General features: G+C 39.1%; 1 protein-coding gene across 1 annotated transcript in view; it reads right to left on the bottom strand.

Moving 5' to 3' along the window:
- The window catches only part of PDE11A (phosphodiesterase 11A), a 142,244-nt gene that overhangs the window by 77,756 nt on the left and 52,060 nt on the right, over positions 1-12,428 (bottom strand). The window contains exons 3-4 of the mRNA XM_076340748.1: positions 3,312-3,401; positions 1,027-1,167 (exon numbers count right to left, since the gene is read on the bottom strand). Coding sequence (XP_076196863.1) covers positions 1,027-1,167; positions 3,312-3,401 — 231 coding nt within the window. The remainder of the gene's footprint in view (positions 1-1,026; positions 1,168-3,311; positions 3,402-12,428) is intronic.

Raw genomic sequence — 12,428 nt, 5'->3', positions numbered from 1 at the left:
GATAACAACTCAGGTCATTTTTCTTTTTTAAGCAAACTACAGGAGCACCTTGCTTCTCAGTTAAGCTGTACTAGCTGCTCTGTAGTAAGCACTAATTCCATCACACAGACAACTGGGAATCACAGCGTATCACAGCTGGACCACACCACTGATAGTTAGATCCCATCATCAACTTACAGACATCCCATTAAATGCCTTCAAATGAGCAGAAGGAATCATAAATGTACCTTTCGGTTTCCGTTTGAAAAAGTGGCTATACTGATTTTGGCTGGGATAGAGTTAATTTTCTTCATAGTAGCTTGTATGGTGACATGTTTTAGATTTGTGATGAGAACAGGGTTGATAACACAGGGATGTTTACATTATTGCTGAACAGTGCTTACACAATGTCAAGGCCTTCTCTGTTTCTCATTCTGCCACCCCAGTGAATAGATTGGGGGGCACACAATAGGTAGGGAGGGGACACAGCTGGGACAGCTGACCCCAACGGACCAAACGGATATCTCATACCATATGACATCATGCTCAGCAATAAAAGCTGCGGGAAGGAGGAGGAAGGGGGGCACTTTCAGAGTTACGGCGTTTGTCTTCCCAAGTAACCATTACATAAGATGAAGCCCTGCTTTCCTGGAAATGACAGAACACCTGCCTGCCGATTGGAAGTAGCGTATGAATTCCTTATTTTGCTTTGCTTGTGCACACAGCTTTTGCTTTACCTACTGAACTGTCTTTATCTCAACCTAGGAGTTTTCACACTTTTACCCTTCCAATTCCCTTCCCCGCCCCACTGGGGTGGGGAAATGAGTGAGTGGCTGCGTGGGGCTTAGCTGCCTACTGGGGTTAAACCACAACAGTGGTGTCGATAAAGATTCAACCTGTACCTAACGTACATTTAAGAATGACATGCTGGAAGAATACTTGCTGTTCAGTACTTACATACGATATGAAACAGCTTCACCACAATAAAAGCAGCTGCTCCACCACTCAAATTATTAGCCTTTCTACAGAATGTGCAGCCATACTTACTGGTGACTCGATATCTTCCAGAAGTAATACTGAGCACCGTTCACACTTCAGCAGAGTCTGGGCCCGATGCATAATTTTCTTGACAATTTTCTCCAAGTCAGTCTGTTCCTCAAAGAGATCATTCACTACTTCCAGTAAAGCCTGCATACAAGGACAGAAAACTCTTGTATTGGTTGTAGAATTAATAAATACAAGGAGGCATAATCTCTGGGCTTGATTTTAATATGAGTGATCCGTTGAAATCTTAATTCAAATAAAGTTCTTAATGATTATGGCAACAGAATTGGGGTGGGGGTATCTGAAGAAAGAAAGAAGTATTTCTTAGCTCACAACTGGGCACAATCCAACTCCTAGCAAACAATGGGAATCTTTCAAACTGTTTCACTGTGGTCCAAAAATGAAACAATGGCTGTAATGCAAATCTCCAAGTACACAGTATGGATTGAGTTACTTGATTTACTATATTGAATTTGCTGGTGCATTTAAACTCCATTTTATTCATTTATTACCCATTTTGCATGTTCAAAGCTGGAAAGAAAGAAAGAAAAAAAAAAAAAACCCACATCAATACTTCCATATTCCAATAGCACTCTGATCCAGTCTTTACCACTAACAACATGTCTGTAAAATACAATGTTTTAAAATGAAGGGCTTCCCCTCCCATTTCATCAACTTTAAAAATAGGCCATGTTCTTTCTTACCATGGGTCCAAAGAAGTGTGCTTTTTCCTTTATTCTATTCTGGTTTAGGGCACCGACACTAAAGAACATCCATACAAGTAAGCATATGAACATTAGTGGTCATAGCTCTCCTAACGCAGTGGTCATCAGCAAAATGTTGGCCACAGTCACTGGAAGTTGCCACCCATTGGTGTGCAGTTTGATAGGGAAGGCAAAGTATGGGCTTGTCCATCACATGTTACTTGCCAACTAATTTCAACCATGGATTAGGCAAAGCTGAAGACCATCAAAAGGTCGGAAATGCAATTAAGTACAGGCCACCATGTAGCTGTCAAATGGCAATGATGTTTGTTATGCCTTGCATAACTGAAGCAGCAACAAAACCCAAAGAATCTGTATCTCTAATCCAATTTCCTGATGTGTCCAACCATCAGAATTTACCATTTTCTAACGAAGAATGAGAATGTCCCTAATACTTTTCTGCTGAATGCCTCCCTCAGAAGATTAAACGCCGACTCCTCAAAAGTCTGTCATTGCCCCCTGCAGGCTGGGAATCTGCAGAAAATTTTAAGTCTCTATGTAGTCAAACAATTATTTCGTTTGAGCATCAAACAAAGAAAAAGATCTTTGGCAGAAAATCTTTTTTTCCCCAAGCCTCCTCCACATCTCCACACCAAAATACAGTGGTCTGTAGTCAGACCTGGACAAAAGACAAGCTCAGATGCTTCATGACCCTTAAATATATACACTATTAGAAAGGGCTATTGTAAGTAGTGGAAAGCATTAGTTTCCATACATGGAAAGCACCAAAATCCTGAATACACAAATGTCAGTACTCTATACACAGACCCACCCCACTGTAGTTTCCCCTGCTTTGTGAAGCAAGAGTAGGTTCAGCACTACCAGTGGTATTTCTACTGAAGCTTTGGAGTTGTGATCCATGATAACAAAAGTATCATTTCCTGTCATTGCAAGAAAGGTTATTTAAAAAAAAAAAAAGCCAACAATTATCAAAAAACCTCAAAATTACCATTTTATTTTTTAAAAAAATAAAGACCTCTTTGAGAAGTAAATGACATGAGCTCAGCATTATTTTCACTTCTTTGGAGCCTCCTGTCCCAACTCATGCATGGCATCAGCAATCATGAGTAATGTATCTATGCAGACACATGCTGTCAAAACAATTCACATACAGGGGTTTTTTTCTTGCTTACTTTTAGAAAGATATATCCACATTATTTGCACATGAATTGAATATTACAAATTCAGGATGGCAAAGGTTTGATATTACTGGAATTTTATGAGAGTTTAAATCTCTGCCAAAGTAACACTCTCTCCTGCACCGTCTGTGTCACAAATGCAATTGTTTCAGCACTATAAAACACGGAACTGACATCAGAAAACAACAGCCACCACCACCACGAGCGTATTTCCCTCCCACATTCTCTGCTTGCTGCCTCAGTCAAGATAGTGATCTGGTGAAAATGCATTTTTTGAAATAAAACAGTTAAAACTGTCTGCTTAGCAAACACATATGCATAGCTGGAATCCGAAGGAACGAAAGACGATGGTTTGATATTGGTCCAATACACATTTTTTACTTACCCTGCTTCTGTCATATTCCTTCCTTGAAGCTGCAAATAGCTGGGCATTGGATATGGCAATCCCACAGAATGGAAGATACATCTGCATCACCTAGTATCAAAAGAAACTCCCAGTCATTAAAAACAACTGCAATTAGATACTCATATTACTAGCAAAGAGACCTAAACTTAGGTGACGTCCCAGGAGGGTCTCTGCTTGCTCACTCTTCAGCAGAACACTAAACACAAAACAAAATCATCATGGGCAAGGCACATAAAATGGGTGGAACAGAAATCGAATGGGTAGGAAAGAACAAATGCATTTGAGTTCACAGGTCCCAGCAGTGAGGGTCCTCTATAACCTATCCAGAAAACTGCAGATTCTCAAGTCTATAGAATGTCTGCTGAAGACTACATTAAATTACTGTAGACACCACAGCTTCCCTAGAAAAAGCATTCTTTATTTTTCTGGACTGCTTTTTTGTTCTAAGCTCAAGAAGCAAGCTTGAGTCACATTCCTGCTGATTTCTAGAGGATGTAGATTTTGGAGAATACCAGCACAGTGGAACACAGCACATTGATCCAAAACTATTAGTCAGAAAGCTGATTGTCTTCTTGATAAATTAAAACACAAAAACCAAAAAAACAACACCCCCACCCCTCACCCCCAAAAAAACAAACCCAGAAGGTTAAAGAACATGCTTGAGAAACTGGGCCTAAATGCATCAACTATACATTAAGAAAGATTGGACAAGAGGGACTGGGAAAATATTTTGAGGTGCACAAGATGACTTTAGGCTGGCTCTGTGTGAAATGAATAAACGAGGCTAGTCAAATACTTGAATACCTGTAGGACTGGCACTTTCACAAGGATGACAATGGATCAAAGTCCAGTAATATTAGCATTTTTAAGCCACATACTGATAACAAGTCTGTAACATACTGCCACTGCTGAGTGGTTCCCAAGCTTACACCTGAGACCTTAAGTAAATTTTACAGGTGCTGAATAGCTTTAACGTTTGCAAAGCCAGTAAGAGTTGGGGCACTCTGCTGTTTACTGAGCCAGAAGAATGCTGCAGCAGCTATCCTTTCTTTTCCCTGGTCTGTCGACTGGGAGATCCACTGTAAGCAATCCTTTCTGTGACAAGTTTTGGCATCGAGAAACTGGCATTTGTCTTTTAAATTCCATTAAATTAGAAAATTACTGCTAACTTAGGGAAGCGGGCTATTAAGACTATTTGAGGGAAAAAAACCCAAGAATTGTAAGCATCCAGAAGAACCAAAACAGCAGCAACTGCTGTTCTACTTTATCTTCCTTAAACACTCCATTGGCCACGTGTCTACTTAGTTTGTGTTTGAGTAATGATGAGTCTTCTAAAAGGATCTTCAGATCCTCTGAATTTTGCACCTTTGCAGCTGCCATTCTGTCAGAATAACTGCAGATTTTAAGGGTGCACACAAATACACCTATACTGTTATTTTGCAAACACTTTACTTTCATCCTCTTCCCATCATGGTCCCCTCTAAAGGAAAATGACACCCTTCAGACTCTACAAACACTTACCTTTTCAGAAAGGCAGTAATTAAACTAGCCAACTATCACACCAGATCTGCACGAAAGAGCACACGAAATGAAAAATAAAATAAGACTGTAACAAATCACTGAGAGGTTCATTTTTTATGATAAGAACTTCTCTGAGAGAATTTTGCATATTTCAGTTTAGATTTTATTTCCAAAATGAAACAAAAAACTTATCTATATTTTCTCGTAATAGTACTAAATGTCACAGCCAAGAGATGCAGAGCAGAAAAACTTTAACCTGAGAAAAATCTGACCTTTAGTGTAATTATGAATATTATAGTGAAACTGGATACATTTTTACTTAATAAAAAAAAGTAAATACTAGTATTTATTGCCCCCACATTGGAACCCCTATTCCCAAAAGTAATGTGACCCTGTGGCAATGGAAAGCATACAAGTTTATGAACCTTCAGCCATCACAAAAACAGCTAGCAAAGATGTCTTTTTTAGCAACAAGAAAATACAATTTTGCAATATTGAAAAACACTGCACTCCGGAACCCAAATTCCTATACATAGGATATATACTCTCTATATAGAAATTAACATCCATAAAACACTGGCTTATGAAATGTCAAGAGTCTGGAAAGCTGCTGACTTACATCATTCTTTTCACCACTCAAACTAATTGTGTAAGGTGCAGTGCAACTAAGAAAGAGACACCAAGCTGTTTAAGATAATCAGTAGAAGAAATTAATAAATATCCACAGCAATGAAGAAAAAAACGCCAACAAACCAACTGTCAGGTAGAGAGGAACCACCCTGTGGTAACAGATAAGTCAATTATCTCTGTTTACAAAGAACAATTGACAAAACAAAAGCCTACTGTTGCTCCTCTTTTGTACTTTCTGAACGGTAAGGGTGACTGCTGCCGAAATCACTTTTGGCAAGTTGTAATACAGTACCAAATAAACAAAGAATGAAGACATTTCTAATGGTAACTGAATTTTAAACAAGATTTTTTTTTTTAAGCAAAAATGCAGAATGGAGTAGAAAGCAATTATCACATTCTGACCTCAAATTACAAATTTAAATCTGCAGTACTCAAGACTGCTTTACAAGCACCTCCAACATGTTGATGCTATGGCTGCTGACACTCCATACAAATACGGAGTAACATAGTATTCAACTCTTACCTGTCTGAGCCACATACTGTAAGGAGCTGGTATTGTTATGCCAGATTCACTTCAGGGGTTTTCCCTCCAAAGAGAACACAAAGAGTTGAGGAAACGGCACATACCACCATAAGCTGGACATATCCTTTTTTCCTCCTTTTAAGTGATAGGTATATAATTACTAATCCTCTGGTGCTCCAAGGTAAAAACATACGGCATCACTGAAACATAACACTGTAATTCTACTTCCATTCCTGCTGATTATTACTATTCTCCTTAAATAGAAGGATGTAACTTATAATGAGCATAAAGCACAGTCCATATTTTATTATCTTAATTCTCCACCATGGATATGCTTCAGTAATATAATACTGACTTTTGGTAGCAGCAAATAAATTGGGCAGGAGACTAAATTGCATTGAAAGGACAGAGTATTGAAAGGTTGGTCATAGATACACTGTTAAGCAGCACGTGACAGGAAACAACACAGATAAATTACATGGTTATTTTAATTTGCGTCAGTAAGACAAGATCCTGTTAAGAAGGAGCTGTTCTCCTTTTCCCTGTCTGCTGTTCTTTCTGCAGCACTGAACGGGCCAGGACAGCTTGCCTCTACCAGCCAATGTCTGTACAGGTTTTACCAAATAGGTTTATTACAGTGAAGCCAACCTGATGCTGGAACTTCTAAAAGAACCACCAGCACCTGGTCCAAAGGTTGAGTATGCATCATGTTTCCATTACACCAATGCACAAAATATTGGTGCAAAACTCATGGAAAAACACCTAACATACCCTTCTAAAGGACATAAAATTATGTCCCTTTGCTATACTGAAGGCCATTTAAAAAAAATAATTTTGAAGCAAAATGGACTACACCTGAAAGAAAATTTCCTTCCACATCTATTTTGAATTAATGACAAGAAAAGAGCCTGCAGATTTATTAAACAAAGCAATTCCCTAAGAAAGCAAATAGACAGAATATAAAAACATAACAAATATAGCTTTAACAGATATACCTCATTAATTTGTTTTGGCAAATAAGATTAGTTGTAATGATTCACACAGTACTTTGTGGCATATTAACAAACAAATCAGTAAATATGTAATAGCATATTTTATAAAAATGATGTTCAGTCTGAATAATAAGCTAATCTAATGAACCTGCCAAGATGTTGGAAGAGACCACCCTTTTTTTTGGTGCCAACTATAAGGCATTCAGATACAATAACTGCAGGTTAACAAGATTATATTGTGAATTACTTTGTGAAACCTGACCCAGTTTCTCATATCTAAGCCTCCAACAAGTACTGCATCCTTGGGTAGAAACTACACTCACCTCACAAATTCACAGTAGCATACAAAAGCTAAAAAGCTGTGCTCACTTACTTCAATACTTTATCAGGGTAGGAAACCTTCTATGAAAAGAAGATGAAGTAATGGGCACTGGTTCAATCTCTTATCCTCTTCATTTCTAATTTCCAGTATTTCATTATGGTTGGGGTTTTTTTTATGTTAGAAGTATTAAAACACAACTACCAAGGGAATGAACAGGATAAGTACTAGAAGCTTTAATACTCAAATTATACAACCACTTACATTTTCAGCTAGGTCCTGAAGATGACGTATCTTTTCTGCAAAACTACACCAGTAAGACTAAATGACTGCCCTAACCCTAGTTACTTTTTCCTTCTCACAGAAGGATATATTCCCATTGCTTTAATATCTCCACACATCTCCTAACTTCTATGCCCAAAGTAAGACCTTTAAATCCACAATAAGAACTGAAGCAGTAGCTTGGTATTTGGAAGTACAAAGCATTCCCAAATTCTGCAATATTAACTGCTAGGAGAAGAAAGCTGCAACCTGTGCTTGTTTCATTTTTTTTAATGGCATCAGTTCTGAAATCCAGATGAAGCACACCAGTTCTCCCCCAGAATTTCAGAGGACAGTCTTCCATATGTTTCCTCTTCAAAATCACAATTTTATAGGCCAAAAGTTCCATACCTGGTTGCATAGTTGTCTGGGCACATCAGCATTTGGACACCTACACTACAGCACCACAATGTCTTGAGATGTGACACTCTTTCCTTTCATCTGGCTAAGACACAGTCAGAATGCATAAGTTAGTAAGATGCTTACCAGTGTTCTTCTGAACTGCTAAAAATAAGTTAAGGGTTTCTCATGATTTGGGCCTGGGTTTCACAATAACTGTATACACGACATAAATTTTCTTACCATCAGAAACAGGCAGGATGAGACCTCTGGCCAAGCTCTTTCGGACAACGCCTGTCCTCAATAGATACCACCCTTTCCCTTCATCGCACAGCCTGGGGACAATGGTTCTTATGGAACCTGCAAACCCTTCCCTGGCTACCCAAGAAAAGCCCCTGCTGGCTCCTAGTTTAAAAGTTCAAAAGAAGGCTATTTTCTAGATTGGGTGTCTCATGGGAAATAAGTTTTGAAATTTTCTCTTCATGAGAAGATATAAAAGCCTTTAGTTTCCTAGCCTCAGTGTTGTTTTACCCTCACAAATAGCACAAACTCCACATCAACCACAAAACAGTATGAAATATTATTCTTCTTACCCTATTTAGGAATCTAGGTGCTCGTTTCTGCAGATCTCAACATGTCTTTTGCCTTTTTTTTTTTTTTTTTACGACAGGTAATGATATAGACAATGAAGCTGCATGCATGCAGACCTACAATGCAGAACGTTATTAGCTAATCGTGAAAACCAGCCACTGCTGCAATGGCAGCACACTGCTGAGGTAAAATGCTAGCTTCACGCTTCCTGGCTGGAAGCAGCCCTGAGTTCAGGTTCAGCTAAATGCAATGACATTTACCCTGCCTCCCCCCCATGCGGTTTCGCCTGCACTAACCATCTTCAGAGAGCACTTGCTGCCGTAACTATATGATAGATATAGTCTAACTCATGTCTTCTGACATACTCCAAGCATCCCTCTGCCTGTGGTCACAAAAGAAAACAATTTTGATGCCTGATGAAAGAAATAAGCCTCTCAGTAAGGCTTGCGTACTCGATCTGGCACAAACTCCAGGTTAAGCTCTCAGCAAATGCTTGTCTGGTTCAACTGTTTTCTTTAGCAGCCGCAGGAGCCACTTGTCTTCATACAGCTTGCTTGGTAAGCCTGTGGGGAAAGGGAGGTAGTACAGGCTTCCTAGAAAGAGAAAAAAAGTCTTTTTAAAGTAAATGTTTTTGCTAGTTCAAAGTTATAAATGTTTTGTGGACATACTTAAAACCAAGTCAGGGAAACCAGTTGCCCTTTGAAACGCTTCCTAAAGTGTTAAAAATAGGTTCAGAGAATGAAATATTCTACTGCATTCTGAAAACGATAAACCAAAATCAATTGCAAAATGGTTAAGGCACAAGCATTCACCCAAACTCCATTACATTCTGCCAGCTGTGCAGTGTCTGGCTATCCATGCCTCTGATAAAATCTGATCATCAATCTAGGTTTGCAATTCTCAAAGATTTTTTCCAAAATTATTTTTCCACCCCAAGCAAGGACAGAACAATTGCTTGGTAGAGACACCCCATGAATTATGGGCATACAAATGGGGCACATAGCTCCCACTTACATCAGTGAACCTGCAGAGGCTCCTGGGCCAATTTTCTATTGCCTTTTTTTTTTTTTAATTTCCATTTGCATGTGGTTATTATTTATGCAGTACCATAAAAATGCCCTAATACGTGCAAACATATGGCAGCACCTCTGTCCTATAAAGCTGACTATCTAACTATGGAAGCTTTTGGTGGCTGTAAACAGCCTGAAAAGGACCACGGGAGCATTTCTTCAGCACTGACTCTGTGCTCGGCTGCCTTACTGGCACACATTCAAACCAGATAACTGCATCACCGGACAGATTACAACACAAGTCTCCTGTAGGAGCAGACTTATTACAGTTTTAAAACCTGAACCTTCTGTAGGGCACTGTCCTCACAAGCCATGGCACTGGGAGACGATTGCATGCAGGACCAAGGAGCAGGAAAGGGCAGGATGCAACTTAAAACTGGTACAGCCTCAGCCTCTGACCTTTTTCCGGGCCCCCATCACTGCCCTCCAGTTGCTATAGCACAAAACCCATCTTCTCTCTTTTCTGCTACGCACCTAAGATCTTTAAACTGGGAAAACAAATGAACACATTGAATTTGATTTAGAATTCTTCAAGAATTCACACTTGTGAAACTGTTTATACAGTCAGAACTATACACTAATCCTATTTCATTTTTCTGACAGATATTTAGAGGTTTCTTGCCCCAGTCACTTTACAGCTAAACTTTATTCATATCTGCCATCACTAGCAGGACATGAAGCTCAAAAAAAATCTAAACAAGCCACACAATTATTCTGTCATACACACAAAAACATTGGCAGTGGCTATTAAACCTATTTTTAGCAATATTCTATAAGACATTTAAATATTTTAACATTACATTGAATTTAGTGCTCAGTATGAAGTAGGAAGGACAATAAATTGTACCATAAATTTCCACAGAGCACCTCATTTTAAATGTTGTTGCTCCAAATAAATCTGAAATACAAAAACATTTCTGCTAAAGACTAGAAAGCCAAAAATAATTTAGATATATGTAAAATGGCTACTATTCTAGGACCCAATCTTCTGATCTCATACATGCAAAAATCCAGCTATTTTCATTGGAAATTTCTCCTTATTTTACACACACCTGAATTGGTGATGCCCAGTAATAAGCCCTGTCCCAGCAAACACTTCAGGCTGCCACTGAGTTATTCCACATGTGATACTAAGCCAGGATTTCCAGCAGGAAAAGCAGGGACAAGAAGAGGAGAAAAGTTACACAAGAAACAATAGTGGTTCTATTAAAATGAGAAGTGTATGAACTGAGGAAGAGTAGGGGTAGCAGTCAAAGACAAAAAAGCAGTACCACAAGGAGAAACACCGTGCTAGTGTAAGCACCTGTAAGCCCGATGCCTGGCATTCAGCACTTAGTCCTGGAGGTTCAGCAAACGCACATCAAGCTCGAAAGCAAGGAAAAGTCACCTTGCAGGCAGCCTGAGTGAGGGCTGCAAAGTTAAAGTAATATGATTAAACCAGTGCACCAACGTGCTTCTATATTATAAGCAAGTTGAAAGCCATGGAGACTCCTCACTGCAAGGGTTACTGAGGACTCTCAAATCTAGATGGTGGAGGTATGCATCATGTCTGTGTGACCACCTGCAGTTAGAAGGCCATTAAATCAACCCAACAATTATAGGTGATGTTTCTTTATTAAGTCTAGTGTTTCCATCCATTGGTTTTGAAAGCTGGCAGAGCACCATCCTCGGTAGCAAAGTCTTACAGAGAAGTGCTAGGCAGCTTTTATTAGTTCATCTGAAACAACATGAATGAGCAGCATCATGAAAGGTCACGAATATCCTCAAAACCACAACTCCTACCCACCAATTAACTCTCTCTCCTTCAAAGGCTGAACGTCGGTCATCTTTGATGCATCCAGATTATGTCATCACCTTAGTAAAAGTCAAGCTGACAGGGTTCACAGAGAACATTTTACTTGTGTAATGTTTTCCAGAGAGACCAAGAGGGGCTGTTACTGCCCGGCTGCTCTCTCCTGTTTGAAGATGAGCCACTAGAGGCCAGTCCCCAGGCACAGCAGCCCACAGCCATTGTGTAAGGCAGGCAGTTCTGCAGTGCCTTAAATCTCAGTATATCAAAGCACTCTGGCAGACCACAAGCAAAGTTTTACAGCAGCAATATCATGTCATAATTTTTTTTTCTAGAGACAGCAAAACTGAGCCAAAGAAAGATTAAATGATTTATCTGAGGGGAAGAAGGTCACTAAGAAAGACTTTGTAGAAATTTTGGAAAAGCTCCTGGTTCCCACTATGCCTGAATCAGTGGACCCAGCCTGCCAGAAGACACCATTATAAAAAGCTTTATAAATGTCACGGGACAGGAAGATCTTGGTATTGGCACTGCAGAGCGAGAGCAGTGAAGACTGATACTATCAATGATAAAAAAAAAGTTGCAGATCAAAACTTTAAATTGGCATAGGAGAATTAATAAGTATGACTTCAAAGTTGATTTTTCCTATAGCACAATTGCAGACTTCAGTTTTACCATTTCAAATTGCACCACATGTCTGATCTCTGGCAGATACTACCCATAATAACAGACCATACTAACTGAATGGTATTGAAACAAAGAATAAATTCCATACATTGAGAATGTCATCTTCAAGTCGCAATTCTACTTACAACTCAAGTTACCAACTCTCAATTCTTATCAATGATGAGAACTAGATTTATTCATCTACTACTTCTTCCTGCAGTCTTTAAGTATTAGAGTACATAAACTGAAAACTATTTCTACTAATTCTTGGCTTAGCCAGGACTGAATGAAGATGTCTTCTTTCACTTTTGGTACAAATTAAATTTTGTCTTTAG

Source organism: Aptenodytes patagonicus, chromosome 6 (genome assembly GCF_965638725.1).
Source record: "Aptenodytes patagonicus chromosome 6, bAptPat1.pri.cur, whole genome shotgun sequence".
NCBI classification, from domain to species: Eukaryota; Metazoa; Chordata; class Aves; order Sphenisciformes; family Spheniscidae; genus Aptenodytes; species Aptenodytes patagonicus.
Note: the sequence above shows the minus strand (reverse complement) of the source record. Positions and strands in the feature narration are given on the sequence as shown.